The sequence below is a fragment of the Thrips palmi genome, unplaced genomic scaffold (assembly GCF_012932325.1).
Source record: "Thrips palmi isolate BJ-2018 unplaced genomic scaffold, TpBJ-2018v1 HiC_scaffold_6, whole genome shotgun sequence".
Taxonomy (NCBI): Eukaryota; Metazoa; Arthropoda; class Insecta; order Thysanoptera; family Thripidae; genus Thrips; species Thrips palmi.
In genome coordinates, this window is record NW_023144633.1 from 7,959,217 (window position 1) to 7,977,710 (window position 18,494).

The 18,494-nt window shown below is 44.4% G+C and overlaps 1 protein-coding gene and 1 long non-coding RNA gene across 3 annotated transcripts in view; one reads left to right on the forward strand and one right to left on the reverse strand.

The window, feature by feature from the left end:
- LOC117652027 (E3 ubiquitin-protein ligase TRIM32-like) overlaps positions 1-868 on the forward strand; it is a 6,057-nt gene extending 5,189 nt beyond the window's left edge. Inside the window, exon 5 of the mRNA XM_034396659.1 lies at positions 781-868. Within this exon, the coding sequence (XP_034252550.1) occupies positions 781-868 (88 nt within the window). The remainder of the gene's footprint in view (positions 1-780) is intronic.
- A 5,039-nt stretch (positions 869-5,907) lies between these two features.
- Positions 5,908-16,892, reverse strand: LOC117651481. Of its 2 annotated transcripts, none has more exons than XR_004588112.1 (4): positions 16,827-16,892; positions 15,930-16,036; positions 6,663-6,824; positions 5,908-6,083 (listed from the first exon to the last, which is right to left on the reverse strand). It is a non-coding gene; the product is annotated as an uncharacterized LOC117651481 (long non-coding RNA). The 2 variants fall into 2 exon arrangements; XR_004588113.1 differs by having other exon boundaries at positions 15,880-16,036.
- Positions 16,893-18,494: the final 1,602 nt, after the last annotated feature.

The window sequence follows — 18,494 nt, forward strand, 5'->3', positions numbered from 1 at the left end:
AAATCCAAGTACTTTTTCTGAATCCTCACAGTTTTTCCTTTCAGAAACCGTGCGGGGAAGCACGTAGCTTGAATACTGACGGAGTTATGGGCCCAAAACGTAAAAAATGGGGTTGCTCAAACCACCTAAATGAAGTTTTGACAAAAATTTTGAGGGAGCTTTTCTCAGGAACTACTGGACCGATCTGGCTGAGATTTTGCACAGAATTTTTTTTTGATAAGGTCTACCTACAAAAAATTTTTCATCATGATCCGAAATGGTGACCTACAAAAGTGGCCCATTTGGGATAGAATTCCCCCCTGGCACTGTGGCCGATTTCCATGACATTTCCATGATATCCATGACGCGTGGCAACCCTGCGTGTGTAATTGTAAGCATGCATTTGTAAGAGTGTTCTTAGGAAACAGTTTGGTTCGTAGTGAAAGCATCGCCAAAAACATTCTGTTTCTTCTTCTGTCCTAGACCCCCTCCTTGCTTGGTAGAAGTTAATGAAACTATTCTCTAATAAATGCGGGTCTAGGACAGCCGACCACACTCTCACTGACCACGTCCTCCATTCACCACTGACAAGTGATCACTCCGTACTCTGACCTCGACAAGCGAAATAACGTTATCGGCTATCGACGTGCCGATTCAATTTCGACTGTCGATCGACAAGTCTGTGTTACTAGGGATTTTGGTAGGCGTTAGAGCACTAATTTCTTGATCAATGTTTGATTTTTCTTGGAGGGTAAAATCAGGAGTTTCTTTGTTGAACTCTATTTTTATTGGCCGGCACAGGCGGGTGGAGGATGATTTAATGTTGAACCACACAACTTTGGAACCGTGGTACAGGCCAATAGGAACAAGAGATGTTATAATTATCTGAGAATCGTGAACATTGGAGTCCGCAAACTTCTGCTTTTACTCGGATTGGTCCGACGATCCATCAAATCCCCTCTTAGAGTGCAGTTTTAGTTTAACTTTGGGGAGATTCAAGCTTTTAATGACGTCTTCCTGTAGGAGTACAAGTCTTTCTGCAGTGTGGTCAAGCAGTGACTGCAGTGGAGTACTTGCCTTCTGTTCTGTCACCAAGTCCACTGGGAAAACTTTTTGCTTAGACTTCGCCACCTCTCGGTACGGGGGATATAGGGCTTTTGCATTACGAGAGATGGACTCATTCCGCAGATGCTGATATTTATATGCCGACAAGTCCAGTTCTATGAGCAAAGAGAGGGCTTTGTCGGCCGTATAGCACTCTACAGGTTTAAAATTCTTCTCAAAATCTATAGCTTTTCGGATTTTTAAAGAACGTGATGGACTTGTCAGCATGGCCTCTTCAACAAGTTTAGCACTATCTTTCAGGCCTTCCTTCTTTGCTTTTTGCACGGTGGCAAAAGCCAGCTCCTCCATGGTAACGGTCTCTGTAAGTTGAGCAGTCTTCCTTCGCTTTGAGCGCAATGTCACATCAGTGAAGTCCTTGGAAGGACGCCCAGCACCAGCAGTGGTTGTGCTTACTGGCTCCGCCTCCTCAATGCAAAATATTTCTTCACCGTCAAGCCACTCTCCATTTTTTTTGTCAAAATATTGTGGATTCCTGCCACATTTGGCCATGCGTTCCTTTATACGATAACATACTTTGGACAGCTTTATTTTGACTGTATTGAAATGGCAGCTGTCATCCTGAATTTTTAGTTCCCTGCAGACAAACGCCACAACCTTTGGAGTTCCCTCAAATGTGATTTTTTGTGCCTCAGGTCCTTCGCAAGTAATTCTCTCCTACTAAAGGATCGTGACGTCGACATGTCATCTGAAAATAACACTGAGTCAACGCAGGAAAAATGATGTACATAACACAGGAACAGAAAAGTAGAAATTTTCCCTTGCTCTGTTTTCAAACCCCACGCCGCGCCGCGCCCTCACCACACTGTAAAAAAAACGTTAACGCTAACGCTAACGTGAAAGCAGATGATACTTATGAGAATGTTTATTTAAATGTATGAATGTGACATTTTGTCAATTTATTTCAAAGAGTAAACACTCGGAACTCTTTTTTTGACAAATTTCTTACGCATGGTAATTCATGAAAATGTCAATTTTAGTATAACTTTTGAATATCCCAACGTGCCATTGTTTTGTGTTAAACATGTTCGCAATGACGGTGGGACACTCATATGTCCGATACCACTTGTGTTGGGTATCATTTTCGTTGTTTCGACGCGAGGATGCACAATTTGGTGGCTAATCACATAAATTCTCAATACCCGTAAAATTTGTGTTCGGTACTAGGGCAAGGCGCCTTGCGAAAAATGCCTTCACACTAAATGTCATAGGACTTTTTTTTTGTCCCACGGTTTATGCAATTTTAAGCACATCCGGTGGTGATGCAATTTTGTGTCCGCCAGGCGGGACAAATTGTCTAGTGAAAGTACAAGTTGCAGCTGGCGCCGGACAAAATGTGTCACCAGACGGGAACAAAATTGTATCAGCGTCGGATGTGCTTAAAATTGCATAAACCGTGGGACAAAAAAAGTCCCATGACATTTAGTGTGTTTGAAAAATCGTGTTTTGGGCCGATTTTAAGCAGCCTCTGCGTCTTATTCGAGGCGGGCCTTCGTACTTTCTCAACGGTCAATTGGTCTTTGGGACCTTCCTTTTAGCATGCCTTTATTACGGAGTGCGATTATGCGCCTTAGTTTTAGTGCAGTATTGTCTCAAAGTTGATCAAAACGGTCAAAAATGCCTTTAAAGTCGGTTTTGATCAATTTTAAGACGATACTGCACTAAAATTAAGGCGAATAATCACACTCCGCCTAAAGGAAGGTCCAAAGACCAAACGCCTAGTTGCCTACCCGGGCGGCGCGCGCGACCTCCACCGCCCGTGGCCGAGGGGTGCGTCAAACTGGTTGCCTACCTGGGCGGCGCGGTGCCTCGCCCTTACGGGGAAGTCCGCAGTTTCCAGTGTGAGCTGCTGACCCTTTCCTGCTTATTCTGAAAGTGGAAACTCCAAGGAGTCCGATTAGGCAACGGCAAAACGGCCTTGCAACAGAGAAAAGGGTCGAAATTGCCGTTCAACATATTATGGCATTTAACATAAATTTGTTGTTTTTTGGAGCTTTGACTGTGTCTGAGGCCCCAAAAGTCAAATGCACGCGCAGCATCGTGATCCTCGGGAAATTCTGCGTGCCGACTAGGACGTTGTTTGGGAAGGCCATGCCTTTTTAAAGGTTTCACAGTAAAACAAGTTTTAGGGGAAAAGTCAAAAGTTGGGCATAGGGCTAGCTCCTAAACGAGACCCATACACAATATCGGGGCCCATCTTAAAATAAGCTTATGGTGTCCCCTAACTGAAAAAAAGTTGAAACGGGCATGTTTGGATTGGGGGCTAGTGGATACGGCCTGTCGCGTAAACCCCTAAAATAACTAAATTTCCGTAAAAAAGTGCCATTTTTGGATTTTTATTGGAACGCTATCGGAAAACCGACGCCAGATTCGGATTCCCCAGACAATTTTGAGTCTAGGAACGTCGATCAGGCGGAGGAAAGGCCGTCGGGGCGGCCAGCGCGACGACTTTTCCAAAAATGTGCATTTTGCTGAAAAAGGTGAAAATGATTTTCAGGCGAAAATTAGATTGCTCACTGCGCCCATGTTAGTTGAGCTAGGGGGTTCAAATTTTGTGGGCTTACTTATCCCTATGGGGATAACATTTGAGCCAACTTTCATCAAGATCTGACGACATGAGATTCAGGTCGTGCCAATCCCCTGGAATTTTCCCCACAACCTAAGTCGAACAACAAACATTGGGACGCTGGAGTATGAAAAATTTACCATGGCAGGACTACTGGCGCGTGATACGAACGCGGTGGGCTCGCGACGATGCCCGTTTGGGTCACTTTTGAGGTGTTTTTAGGCCCCCAAACACACATTTGACCCCCTAAAAAACTGTCTGAGGTGCAATTCCGGGCGAAACTTTTTTGCCCCTTTAAGAAGAAGGAATAAGGGGCATTTTCACCAATTTCCAAGAAAATCCAAGATGAGGTATTTTGGTGGTGTTGAAATGAAAATCGAAAACTTTGAGACACTACACTGCAAAAACTATGCTCGCTAGAAACGTGTCCGAGCGCGGGATCTATTCCTTTTTGGCCCGCCCTTCTATTCAAAAAATAGGGGGAGGGCCTATGCATTTGCCTTTGTGTCTGTGTGTTGTTGTTGTCGTTGTTGTTGTTGTTGGCGTCTGTGTACAAGGAAGGAGTTGAGCTAGAGTAACCAGATTTGGAGGGTACTTTAGGAGTACCGTCCAAACAAATAATCCGGTGGTGCAAATCCCGTCCGGGTCGCACAAGGGCTGCTGCAGGTGCATCATGGTTTACATGAGCGGGCGGGGGATTTCCGCCATTATTCGTGCTAGCAGGGCACATAGGGGTATTTTTGGAATCGGGGCGACGAGACAAGATGAATGGACCTGGTCCCGACCCCATCGGCCGCTTTTACCAGTTGGCCAGATCAGGATCTTCAAAAAAGAGGTCGACCGACTAAAAAAATTTATTGCAGATTTCGATTGGTCTCAGCAAGACCTTTTCAACGAGGGGTCGGAAAGGGGGTCCAGGAGCCCGACTTCGTCTATTAGTCACATCAGGATCTTGAAAAAAGGGGGTCGACCGACTGAAAATTTTTACTTAAGTTTTCGATAGGTCTTGGCAAGACCTCTTCAACGAGGGGTCGGAAGGGGGGTCCAGGCGCCCGCCTTCATGAGTTATGGGAAAAAGTGCGACGGACTCGTTTTGCGCTCCTGTTGTGCCTCTATTGCAAGGAGTTGCAGTAGCATGGCAATACGGGTATTTTCGGAATGAGGGCGAGAGACAAATGAAATGGGCATATTCTAAGGCAGTTGGAGTAAAAAGTGTAAGGACTATTGCATATTGTGAATAGAAGGGCGGGCTAAGTCACGATGGTACATCGATAACTTTGCTTTACCCGCTCACGGTGTGCGTGATGCGAGCGGGCCGAAGGTCCGGGCCTTCGACTGGCCAAGTTGGGTCTGATGCGAGGGCCGAAGGCCCGAGAAAAGGCCGCCGGCAGGCCAAGCTGGGCCGGCCCCCTGTCGAACCGAGTTGCCGGCGCAGCGAAGCGGAGCTGGCAACTCGGTTCGACGGAAGGGTGGGCCCTAGCTTGTTTTATGCTCTTTTTAGCGGTAGTCTCGTTTTTTCGATAGCTTGAAAATTGGCCGATATAGTTGAACTTTTATGAAACTTGTCACTAATTTAAACGAAAACCATCAAAATGACCCATGCCCAGATCTCGGGAACGGCTTGACCGAATCGGCTCAAATTTTGCATACATCAACTAGACCCTAATTGGTGACGATCCACCAAAAATGAGCGAAATCGGTGAGATCGCATCCGAAAAGTGTCTCATTCACTGGCAAAAAGCTACAGAAAATTCTGTAAACAGCTTGTAGTAATTCTCCGTAGCCCCCTTATCAATATTCTCCACAGTATTTTCCGTAGGACCGCACATTATTCTCCGTAAGACCTTACAGTGATCTCCGTAGGACTATACAGTCTTCCAGGTCCTACGGAGAAGACTGTGCGGACTTACAGAGAATACTGTACGGCCCTACGGAGAATACTGTAAGAGCCTACAGAGAATATTGATAAGAGGGCTACGGAGAATCCTGGCAAAAAAATTAACAGAATTTTCCGTACCTTTTTGCCACAGTGTTTAAAAAATAATTACCCAGAAACCGGTTACGGAGTGATGCTACACTTTGGAAAATATTCGCAGTTAATTCTTAGGCTTTTTTGACAAAAATACAATTACATCATTCATTTGATTGGATTTAGTTTACCCTGCAAACAGTTTTTTGTTTCCCCTGAAAAATAATGAAAATTGAGTTATCCCCTTCTTCCGGTTCATGGATCAAATACCGCAGGAATGACACAGGCTGTCCTCTTGTCCGTCGGCGCCCCGCTGAGTTTCGCTAGTGTCCGGAAAAGGTCGGGTATGTGATCACGCAATGCGCTGCATCCGGTTTTAGGGAAATCCATGATGTAGAAGTTTTCTTTCCATTGGTTGTTCGCTCGTAGTGCCCAATCAATCCGTGACTGAAATGTGATGTAACTCTTTAGAGTCAGGGCGGGGAAAAATCGAACACCCTTTTTTTTTTTTTTTTTTTTGACTGGATTTCCTAATTTTGAGACAAAAACCGTTACACGTTGGGTGTAGGGAAAGGTGCCCAGTAATGGCCGCTTTTAGGGCACTGATGCGCCTTCAACCCCTTTACTGAGTGTCCCGCACGTCGTACCGATATGAAAATTTTCAGGAAGGATAGAATACAGGTTAAGGTTGAAAACCAGCAAAATTAAATTTATTTTTTAAGAAAATATTAACCAAAATATCAGTATAGTTTGCCAAGTGATGGCCACCTTTTGCCCAGTGATGGGAGCACTTTGTTTTCGTTTTTGACAGAGAACCCACTTTGAACTGGTTTGCACCGTGTTCGAAGGTAAGGTACATGGGTCGCTGTGTCTGAGGACGGTTTTTCTAGCGAATATCAGCTACATTCATGCGCTCATCCCACATTTTTACTTATTTGAGATGGAACCGCCCAGCAGCTTCGCAACATCAACCTAAACCCTCATAAATTTGTTACCAAATCTTGAGGAGAAACGTGTTTGCCTTACCCAAAAATTGTCCGTAAAATTTAAATTGAATGTCACATTTCCCCACATTTTTTGAAGATCGAAAGGTCGGACTGGGTTGAAGTGGGAAAAGCGGACGAAATGCGAAATGGTTCTATCTGATGGGCACATCGTAGCCGAATGGACATAGGCGATGAACGGCCCCTAGAAACATACAACTTCGTGAGGACCGAACAGTAGGCCACAGAATTTCCAGTGCTTACGAACACCTGTGAGGTAAAGAAAACACAGAACACAAACTAAATGAACATTGTGCCTTGCTGGATGCAACTTTGTGCGCATTCAATTGCGAGGACAAAATCGTATCTGTTCAAAGACAAATTGTAATTTTCGAGGTAAAATCTGTACCCACTAAAAGATAAAATTTATTTTCAGATTTCAATGTGGACGAAGCCGTACGTATTGAGCCGGGAGCACTGAAAATCAAAGTGTTAGACAGTCACATGTGGCTCACGCTGTTAAGGCGGAAGATCACGCCGCGCACGAAACTAAAATCCGCCAGGCTGCGCCACCGTCTGCAGCCGAGGGATGGGCTGGCTGCTCTGCCGGGCGGCACGTGCTGCCTGCGTAGCGCTCTGGCCGATACAGTTCACCTGCTGTCAGTATTCCCCAAACAATGGCGAAGTCATTTCAGTTTACTTTCCTGTCCGCTCGCCCGGGCGGGGGGGGTGGGGGGGAGCCTCAGGTAGTCCGGCTAGCCCAGGGGGTGCACGCGGCCGGCTGCGGCCGGCCTGCCGGGGTCTACCTGGCCGCCGGGGTGCGTCAGCCCCGCCGCATGTGTCGCCGCGTGGTCGCCGCATTGTCTTTGTCGCACTGGCAGCAGTCAGTGGGAAAGACAGAGACGGACAATGACACCGCCGGGACTAGCTTCCCGTACGCCACCCAGGGAAACCCGGCAGCCCAGCGGAGAGCCTGGCGAGATGTTCGTCGGCCTCCAGCAAACTCCAGTCAGGTGGCAAGAAAATTTTACTAGGGGTACGCGCCGTTTAGTTTGGGCGCGTAGTAGGCGAGCGATGCGTCTGAACACATTCTTATAGGAGATGGCGAAGAATATGTGCACAATAAGGCCAATACAGTGTCTTCCGTCACGAAAGGGCCGGAATTCATGTCATTCTCGTGATTATCTTACTGAAAACTGCAGGAAACAATGGGAAACTCAACTTTGAAATTTTGGTCACAAATTGGTAAATTTTGGGAAAAGTAAAGGTCTGGGATGAAATTGGAAGTCATTTTCGTGATCAGCACCCCAAAAAAACTGCAGGAAACTATGTAAAACTCGACTAAAAAATTTTTGGCCCAAAAAGGGGAAAAATTTTTGGAAAAGTAAGGGTCTGAGATGAAATTGGAAGTCATTTTCGTGATCAGCACACCAAAAACTGCAGGAAACTATGTATAACTCGACTCAAAAATTTTGGTCCGAAATTGGTAAATATTTGGAAAAGTAAAGGTCTGGGATGAAATTGGAAGTCATTTTCATGATCAGCACCCCCAAAAACTGCAGGAAACTATGTAGAACACGACTTCAAAATTTTGGTCAGAAATTGGTAAATTTTGGGAAAAGTAATGGTCTGGGATGAAATTGGAAGTCATTTTCGCAATTTCTAAGTGTGTTTCCTGTTCATTGTGTCGGAACATGAACCCTGACACTGTTACTCAGTCGAGTAACATTCAACAGCCAGCATTGAATTACTTAATACGATTCACAAATGCTTCAATTACCATTCGATATCTCCTTGTTATTGAACTTATGAATACACAATGTTATAAGTAATACCTAAAAAGCCTTTTATCTCCCTTTTATTTTAAACTAGTGGATAAAACTACATTGATTTATCTCAAGTAATTAAAAAGAGACACATTTACAGGCAGGCTGATTGCAACTACTTTACGGAGAAGACCTTCTGTCAGATCCAATGAATCGTTCCATTTAATTCAATGTCGAGCCCACTTATTGCTAAACGCAAGTTAATCTTATTCAAAAAGATAGTCATGATGTGATATTTAATCTTTAAAACAGTATAGCATAAGTTTTACCTAACATTCTGAAAATTTAAAAAAGACAGCCAACTCAAACCATGACTGTCACAAATTACCAGTTGTCGCAGACAATGTATGATGAATTTAAAAAATCGTCTCTGAAATCATATGACCAAGTCACTGAACCGTCTCATTGATCAGATGTCAAAGTAAAAACCATGTGTGCGCTACTCTCACTCACCATATAGTTATCTTTAAGGTTAGTACTATAGTAAAATTACAGCATTGCTATGAAGCCTTTCCCCAGAGTCAGTGCCAAGAGTCAGCAAAGACTATTTATTTTTGGGAAGATTAGTGTCTGGTTTGTACTTTTAGATTGCATTGATCTATTTTCTAACTGTTATTGAGCAAAACAAACAACTAAAAATATAATGTCTGAGAATAAAAAAGGAAAAACACTCTCAAAACTTAAAAAGACCAAATCATTCTTGCAATTATCAAACGATCAAAAACACTCCACTGACTAAAACATTTCCCCTGTGGCGGGGGAGGGGAGGGGGGGGACGGACGGACGAAACGCGTAATAATTGTCACTTTTATTTTTCCCTATTTCACTGTGTTTTACACTCCGGGGGGGTTTCAATCATTCTAGAATATCGAAAAAAATAAAATCGAACTCACTTCTAAGCCCTTCTCCTCTCTATTTTTTTTTATTTGCCAATGTTTTTGCCATCCGTATTTGAGAGCCGCGCCGCAAGTATGAAAAATTGCTATATATGCTGCCAACCTAACCACGCTAAGAACCTAATTCAAAAAGATGTTTTGAATATTTCAAACGGTAGTAATCGTGAATACAAGATAAACTCCCCCTGTGGGACCTTTAGGGGATGTTCGGTACAAAATTTGGTAACTATTAGTGTTGTAGTTGCTGAGAAACGTGAGCGTGTACGCTACAGACAGACAGACAGACAGACAGACGCACGACCAGTCACTTTTTGGAGCGCCCAAACACGGCAAGGGCTCGCTATCGCTCGCCAAAAAAGTTTTGAGATTTGGGTCAAAAATTGTGTATTTTTGTATACTATTCCAAAGCGCGTTTCAAGACACGCTGATCATTTCTATACCCATTTCTCCGAGATGGATTTAGGTGAAGGAGATGATGCTTTACTTGTTTTCGGCGCTATTTGAGTTGCGCGGACATAAACAGTTCACAGTCCGCTTCAGAGTTTTCACTGAAATTCGACAGGGGCTTAAAAGGGCGATTGGCGGAGGGGGGGTATATTTTTTCGGGTTTCAGACGTCTTGTCTTTTTGGTGAGAGGTCAAAGTGTTGCATGGAGCCCTGCGCTGTACTTCGTAAATGTGCTAATTTGTTAAATTGAATGTGTAAAGGTAATCTGCAAAAAAATACATGGATTAGCGCTTTACTTTAAAATCCTTGCGTGACCTGAAATAAATATTAAAAATGAGATTTAAAAATGGTACAATTCTTGTGGACCGGGCTTGGGGGGCACTCTGACCGCCCCCAAGTGGTGACAGACATTTGACCGAATAGAGAAATACAATCCCCCCCCGCCATTAGCCTTTAAACGCCCCTACCGAATTTCCCTCGAAAAATTCAGATTCAATTTTGAACTGTATGTCCGCGCAAGGGGAAAAACCCGCGTGGTACTCAAGTGGACAGTTCCCTGCATCCATCATCTGGGGAATTAAATATGAGTCATGTCTTGAAACGCCTTAAAATGCGCCAAATGTTTAAAACTCAAATCTCAAAATTAAAAATTTTAGGCCAATGATGCAGATGGTGCCGGCGAAGCTGGCGAGTGTCGGCGACCGGTGGGCTGCCGCGGCCGCAATTTAAATTTAAAAAATTTTTATGACGCATCTCGTGCCTTGAGACACGGTCTGTTGGCGCAAATGCGACCGGGTAATTCCACGGAAGCGAATAACACTTTTTCGGCGCGACCTCACCGATTTCGCTCAAACTCGGTGAATCTTCTTACTATGCCCTTTTGGGTCCCTCAAAATATTTGCACTTTATCTCAAGCCGTTTCCGTGATATAAGCATTTGTAAATTTTACAACTTTTTTGAAAAAAGTTACATTTTTTTCAAAAGCTGAAATATCTGGGCCCAAATTTTTAAAGCTACAAAAAAAAACCGAGTACACCGTTGGAAAGAGCAAAAAAAAAATGAATCAAATCAAGTTTTAAAACTCCTTAAGGTCCTGAACATTTTATCATTTTCTCTCAAACTAAAAAAAATGGGTTTTTTTGCTATACCCAAATACCTCATTTTCGATTTGCTTCAAACTTGGTGGGAAGGCTCCTCAACCATCTACTTTATCCCCTAAATTTTGGGGAAATTTTTTTTTCCCTCGTTCGCCGTCCACAGGGCCCAACGTTTCGGTGCACCCAAAAAACAGCAAAAAACAGCCGAAAAATTGACCTTTGGCCACCGTTGCCTCCCCTGGTTGTTTGAATTGCGCGCCAACAGTTGCGTGGTTCCCAAATTTTTTGGCCCGTCCCGTCCGTTCGTTCGTTCGTCCGGGGACTTCCCGTGGTCCGATCTTGACCAATTTGGTATGCACCTCCTTGGGTGACCCTTAGAACCGCCCGGTGGCAGCAAATCCGATCCGAGCCCCGGGGGTGCTGCTGCAGGTGCATCACGGTCTACATGGGGTCGAGGAGGATTTCGGCAACGGATACAGCTAGCAGGGCATGTAGGGGTATTTTTGGAATCGGGGCGACGAAACAAAACCAACGGTGCCAGTTTCAAGCAAATCGGAGAAGTTTGGACCCGGGTTCAAATCCCAGTGGGGTATATTTTGAACATTCTTTTTATTCGAGTTTGTGCATTGTTTCTTATTTTTTTGAGGGTGTTGATGACGAAATAACATCCATTTTGACCCCAGACTCCAGTTCAAAGCCGTCACGGTTAAACAAAGGCGAAATTCACACATTTGTTAATGCACGGGACGGGCCAAAGTTGATGTATATCGCTACTTTTCCTGTTATTCATACTTCAACCCGTTCCGCCACCTTGTTTTGATTCGCTTTCGTGAAGAGGTTAGAGGGGTTCGTTACACAGCAACGGATTCAAGAGTTTCATTACTTTTAATTTCATGACAACATGCAGTGCTACCCCAAAACAGCCGGCCCACTGATTGTGGTCCGGAGGGTGCCGGCCGAAGAACTGATTCTGTCATGGAACTGTTTTCGAAAAAGAAGTGGTCTCTGTCAGAGTATAGCAAAGTTTGTGTCAAACACTTTAAAGAAATTATATTATTTCCCCTTCGCAAAAGAAAATGTGTTGATCCATTTCATAGACACAGGAAATGTGTGTCTAAGAATCTTTCAGAGGTTAAAGTGTTCCATAAAGTGTCTCACACACACTTTTTCTATATTCTGACAGAGACCACTTCTCCTTCGAATTAGTTCCGTCAAAAAATTACTAAGCCTTCGGTCGGCACCAGCCTGGGCCACAATCAGTGGTCCGGCTGTTTTGCAGGTAGCACTGCAAGTTGTCATGAATTAAAAAAATAAACTCTTGAATCCGTTGCTGTGCAACGAATCCCACTAACCTCTTCACAAAGCGAATCAAAAAAAGGTGGCGGAATGGGTTGGAGTATGAAAAATTGGCAACCACGCAACTGTTGGCGCGCAATTCAAACAACCAGGAGAGGGAACGGTGGCCAAAGGTCAAATTTTTTGGCTGTTTTTGCTGTTTTTTGGGTGCACCGAAAACGTTGGCCCTGTGGACGGCGAAAGAGGCAAAAAAAATTCCCCAAAATTTTAGGGCATTAAAGTAGATGGTCTGAGGAGCCTTCCCACCAAGTTTGAAGCAAATCGAAGATGAGGTATTTTTGGGGTTTGCAAAAAACCCATTTTTTCAGTTTGAGAGAAATGATAAAATGTTCATGGCCTTAAGGGACGTTTTAAGACTTGATTGATTCATTTTTTTGTGCTCTTTCCAACGGTGTACTCGGTTTTTATGTAGCTTTAAAATTGGCCGAGATATTTTAGCTTTTTTAAAAAAGTGTAACTTTTTTCAAAAAAGTTGTAAAATTTACAAATGCTTATATCTCGGAAACGGCTTGAGATAAAGTGCTAATATTTTGCAGGGATCCAAAGGGCACTAGTAAGAATCGATTCACCGAGTTTGAGCGAAATCGGTGAGGTCGCGCCGAAAAAGTGTTATTCGCTTCCGTGGAATTACCCACCAGGGAATTCCATCTGAGAGCTCACAGCGACTCGCATCGGCTTCGCCGGACTTCCCTGGCCGCCATGGCGTCCAAGGCTGCGTACGGGCCGACAGACCGTCACCATGTGGGCCCCTAAAGAGTCAGCAAAAATTAGATCACACCATCCTCTCGGCTCACTGTTCCTCTACGGCCCTGTCAAATTTCAGCCTAAAATTCCAAGCAGTGCCTGAATGGTCGATGTCCGCGCGAAACTGCGCGTCACATTTCTTCCCTGCGGCGGCTGGTATTGCTGCACGCACGATTCGAATCGGCGCGCGAGCGCGCCAAAGCTCCGAGCGGCCACGTCCTGGAGGGCAGCATTCCGTCCTCCCCGCACTCCCTCGTTCCGCGCAAGGAGCGAGCGACGTGCTGGCCTGCAAGGCAGCCAGCCTGGACGCGGCCGCCGGCCGATCGGTCTGTCTGCCTGCAGCGCGCTGCAGCGGCACCCTGGCAGTGCCGAGCGCAGCCAAGCCGTAGCCTGCCCCCCGGCCCCCGCCACCACCCCTCGTGCTGTGCGGGCTGGTATCAAAGATATCCAGGAAAGTCGGGGGCTCCGGAGTGCTAGTGTTTGCGCGGACATATTTTCACCCCGCTCGGAATTTTGCGATGAAACTTGGTAGCTGGGTTGGTTCGGCGAGATGTGGGAATTTGAGGCGCGGGATTTCCAAGATTTCAATGTGCGGCTTTTCGGATGAAATTTTGCAGGCTCATTCAAGATGGCTCTAGAGTGGTCCCCAAGAAATATCAAAGCTTAATTCGTTCCAGTTTTGTTTCAAATGGCTTAAATGTTGAAAGCGTACTTTGGGTCGATGTTTGTTACACGCGCGTCGACGTTCGTTACGTTCAAGTGGTTTGGGTGGAATTTCAAAGTGGACAAAACTGACATCTATTTATAGAAATCGATTCGTCTGATCAGGACAAACAAAAAATCCTAACATATGTAATAGGCTTGGATGCGAAACAAACAAGTATTTAAGCTTCAAAAGTGCAGTAACAGGCGTCGACGCCGGGGTCCTGGCTGATTACACTCCAAATCCAGTGGCTAGTTTCCTCGCCACTGGAGTGGCGTCTTTTCCAAAGCGCCAAAATTTGGCGTTGTCATCCCTGGTTTCCGGATTCCATGCCAAATTTTGGCGTTCCACAGAGAGCGCCAAAATTTGGCGTTCCATTCCCCAGAGCACCACAGACCAGAACGCCAAAAATTGGCGCTGCAAAAGAAATGCAATAATTTGGGTTGGAAAGCGATACCCATTCACAGAAAAATAAATGTGCATACAATAGTTTTCAGTGCCTAGGATCCCCAGTTCAAATCACAGCAATTATACTATGAAAAGTAGAACTGGACAAGTAAAATACAAGACCTACATTTGTATTTTCAGGTTACGTGTCAATGCCGCTGACCAACTATTGAATCACTTCGGTTTGGCCAGCGATTCCTGAGACACTTGGAAAATGGTACTCACATCAACACAAAAAGCTGGATATCACTGAGTCACTCTCTCTTGATACAGGGTTGACACAGCAAGGGGTCTCAGTCCATTCTCAAATCAGGAAGGCTTGAGCTAGCCTCAGAGCCCTAGCCTGGCCCTGCCGCATCACACCACTCCCTCTTCAAAATCTTCCTCAGAACAACACTTGAATAGTTTTGAAATGGCCCGAGAGCACTCAGGCCTTTCGAAAGTACTGCGACACGATAAAACATGACTGACACACACTATCGTTGACCGTGGCGAGACGAAATGCACACAAAAGTAACAATTTGAATGTTTCGTTTGTCTAAGAGGAGTAGCCATGTTTACTGTTTTTGTTGTTTTGCTTTTGTTGATTGCTTATGCGCCCTAACCTGTTGAGTGCGAATAAAACGTGGAGGGCGAATAACATGTTATTCTCCCGATTACATCACACGATAAAAACGGAACCTGGTTTTCGCAGGAACTGCCTGGAAATCGCCTATGTCTTGTTTTGAACCTACCATACTCCTGTAGAAGTATTTCCACCGTTGCAGTTTTGTTTAATATCAATTTCGAAGCCGACTAGGGTTCGGTGCAGGCACAAAACACGCTTAGAGCCGCGAAATACAAATGCCGGTAGCAAGTGACGCAATTTGCGGACAAAACTTTTCTTCCACTTTACGAACGAACGAATCGACTCAGGGTTTCGGGACTTAGGTTAAAATGTAGACTAGTGTGTCCACTCTCGAAAACACACAAAACTTTGGGTGTTTTAACGGCGTTATAAGGAATTAGACTTCACATTGTGTTTCAATCGGGGATTAGGACACCGACAAAACGGCCATTTTTGTACCTTTCCGGCGCTATATGTGGTACAAGAAGTCAAAAATTTTGACTGAATACATGTACATGCCTTTCTCTGAAGGTGTTTTGCTGTTACATAAGGGGTATTTGCTGATAGGAAGTCCGTGCAAGTGGTAATTGAGCTAAACATCTTTGATTTTAAAATTTCCACATTTTGACAAACCAACCCAGCTGCATGGAGCATTAGTTTACGCAGGGAATGACGTATTTTATTTTCTCCTGAGGCTTCAGGGCGCTTTGCAGCGTAAGATCAAAACACAGAGCGATTTTCAAGGTTTTTCAAGGGCTCTGCAGGGCGAAATAGGCCCTTCCGCGAAATATGAAATATGTCATTCCCTAGAGGAGGTCAAGACGAACCGAGGGATACCTAAAAAATAACACAAATGTGCACATTCTAGGAGTGGTCTATGTCCGCGTTAGTGAATTTTACAACTTTAACAAGCTTTTCCGGAAAAACTAAAAACTCTTTCAAAAAACCGATACCAGGGCTTTCATGTACTCAGCGAGACCTTTCAAATGGTGTATTCACCTAAAAAAATTTGGTCGTGATCTTCCGCCTTAAGCGTGAGACACATAGACTGTCCCGCCGTCCTTCACTTGGATTTGATGCGTACAAAGTTGTCCCTGGACAATTAGTTTACAGTTATTTAAGCAAGTAGAAACGGACCGTTCAGACTGACGAGACCGAACGTAGAAACATAACTTCCCTGGACGTACGGCATAAGTATTGATGTTTTTGCATCGGACGTGATCGGAGATCAGAAGCGGTACGAGAGTCCACATTACGATGGAGGGGAGGATTGATGACATGATGGACCGAGGAACTACCATGGAACAAAGAACTTCTGCATATATGGCTGGGTCTGACTAACTTCAGGTGGTTGGAGCAGTGTTAACCAATAAGAAAATATACATCTTGCGGATGGCCTCCGAGCGTGGGATCTAGGAGCTTTTGGGTATACATGGTTTTACACCAATATAAAAGAAGTCATGGCAGTTCCTGGCTTCGCGCAACATTAAACCCGAAGACAAGGTCGGAGGTAAGTTTAATCTTGTCACTATTTTACGTAGGCGATGATATAGCAAATTGATGGCCATGTCTCCTTGAGCTGTATGTTTATAATAAAAGGTGACGTGGGAAATTTGAATTGCCATTACGTGGGTGGAAACAATCGGCAAAAGAGGGTTTAGAGTAAAATGCCTACCCCGTTTAACGAGTTTATATTATTGCTGCTGCACACTTGCTTTAATTTATACTGAAAATCTCAAAGGAATTTAAATGCATGTCTATAGATTTCAATTGGTAAGCGTAGTCCTTACCAATATATTTCCCCCACTGTGGCAAAAAGGTACGGACAATTCTGTTAATATTTTTGCAAAGATTCTGCGTGGCCCTCTTTTCAATATTCTGCGTAGGCTCTTACAGTATCCTCCGTAGGACCTGGAAGACTGTATAGTCCTACGGAGATCACTGTTAGGTCCTAAGGAGAATATTGACAAGGGGGCTACGGAGAATTACCACAAGCTGATAACAGAATTTTCCTGAGCTTTTCGTCACACTGGCGCCACACTGGTTCCTGTTTGTGAGAAAATAAGTTCAGAATGAGATTTTACATGCAACTTAGCTCCTTAACTGCGGTCTCTCACATTCTTCGCGCATCGAGAAACTACTCGTTCGACATTCTGCACTCTACTCGCAGTATTTGTAGCATTTTGGCACGAAGCTGCGAGACGCTTCAGGCGAGCCCGCAAGCGTGTTTTGTGTTCAAAACGACCATCCATTCATCCGCATGATGGCCATATCACGAAGCAGATTCATCCTGCAGACCAGGACATGCAGGACATTTGATGCACCTACAGTGCACGGTGAAAAGTTTTAAAAGTTCCCAAATTTAAATCTTAAAAACCCTCTTAAATTTTATTGCACTCTCCACTGGTATTCTGGAAGAAGGTAGTCACCAGCCACAGGTTAGTCCGCACCGTTCTCAACTCGGTTCTCAAACACGACCTATCGATTTTGACTTCACTGCAAATCAAAGTCCACGGTAGGTAGCGTGGACCACGCTAGGAAACGTGGACCACGAATGGTCCACGCTAGGAAACGTGGACAACGAATGGTTCACGCTAGGAAACGTGGACCACGAATGGTCCACGGTAGGAAACGTGGCAAATGGTTCACGCTAAAAAGCGTGGACCAAGCAGTGGTCCACGCTACGAAATGTGGACCAAGCCGTGGTCCACGCCAAGGGGGTATTCACTCCCCTAAAATGGTCGACATTCGAATACCTTGTGAAAAGTATTACATGAATTACATCCAATTACACCTAATCCATCAATTACGGGTATTGCAGTTCTAATATTTTATATTAACACTTCATGATCCTGACTTCGGATGGTTCTCTAGAATCTGTAGAATATGGGCTTGTTTCAGTCAATGTAACGTCATTGAATTTTTTGACACCAAGGGCACCTGATGAAACAATGTACAGATCTTCAGTAATGTCAAGCTCGTCTTCCTGCTCTTCTTCGATTTGGGGGTTGTCATCGTCATCAGGGTCGACATCAAGGAGTTCAGAGTCAATATCTTCATTGTCAACGTCTTCATAGCATTCATCAGTCACACTGACATCCATTTCAATTTCTTTGAGACGGGTTAGGTTTCTCTGGAAGAAAAAGTGTGGACAGTACAACAAAAGTACATCAAAAACTGTACAATAAAAATATAACAGGGATTGTAGAAAGTAAAACGAGAACTGTACAAACCACAACGAGCCTTGGACTGCACAGCACTCGTCATGCCGGTTCCATTGTACTCTGTACAACAATTGTTGCACTTGAAAAGTACACTAAATTCCTAATAAAAAATTTGCCAGAATTTTGTGTACTTTTGTTGTGGTTATTTCCTGCAGTGTTTTTGAAACAAGATTAAACTTCTTGGCAAGGGAAACTGCTTTCTGAAGAGCATTTAATACAGCCACTTCTATCTCATAGTTTTCCGGTAAACAAGTTGTGATGTGAGCAGAAGCATTTGCAAGTGCGACTGCCTTATGGGGACGAGGTAATTTGATAACCTGAGACAGATTTGCATACGTTGCAGTCAAACGACCATCCCTTCTGAAGTTGTTTTCAAGAGCACTCATGGAAAAGTTGGTCTGAGCAGCTTTGGCAGGGCTGGAGATAAAATTATTTTTAATCGTATAATCTCCCTTCTGCTTCTCCAACCAAGACCTCCACATGCGAAAGGAAAAACACCCACTTCCACAACATATTTAAATCAATTAA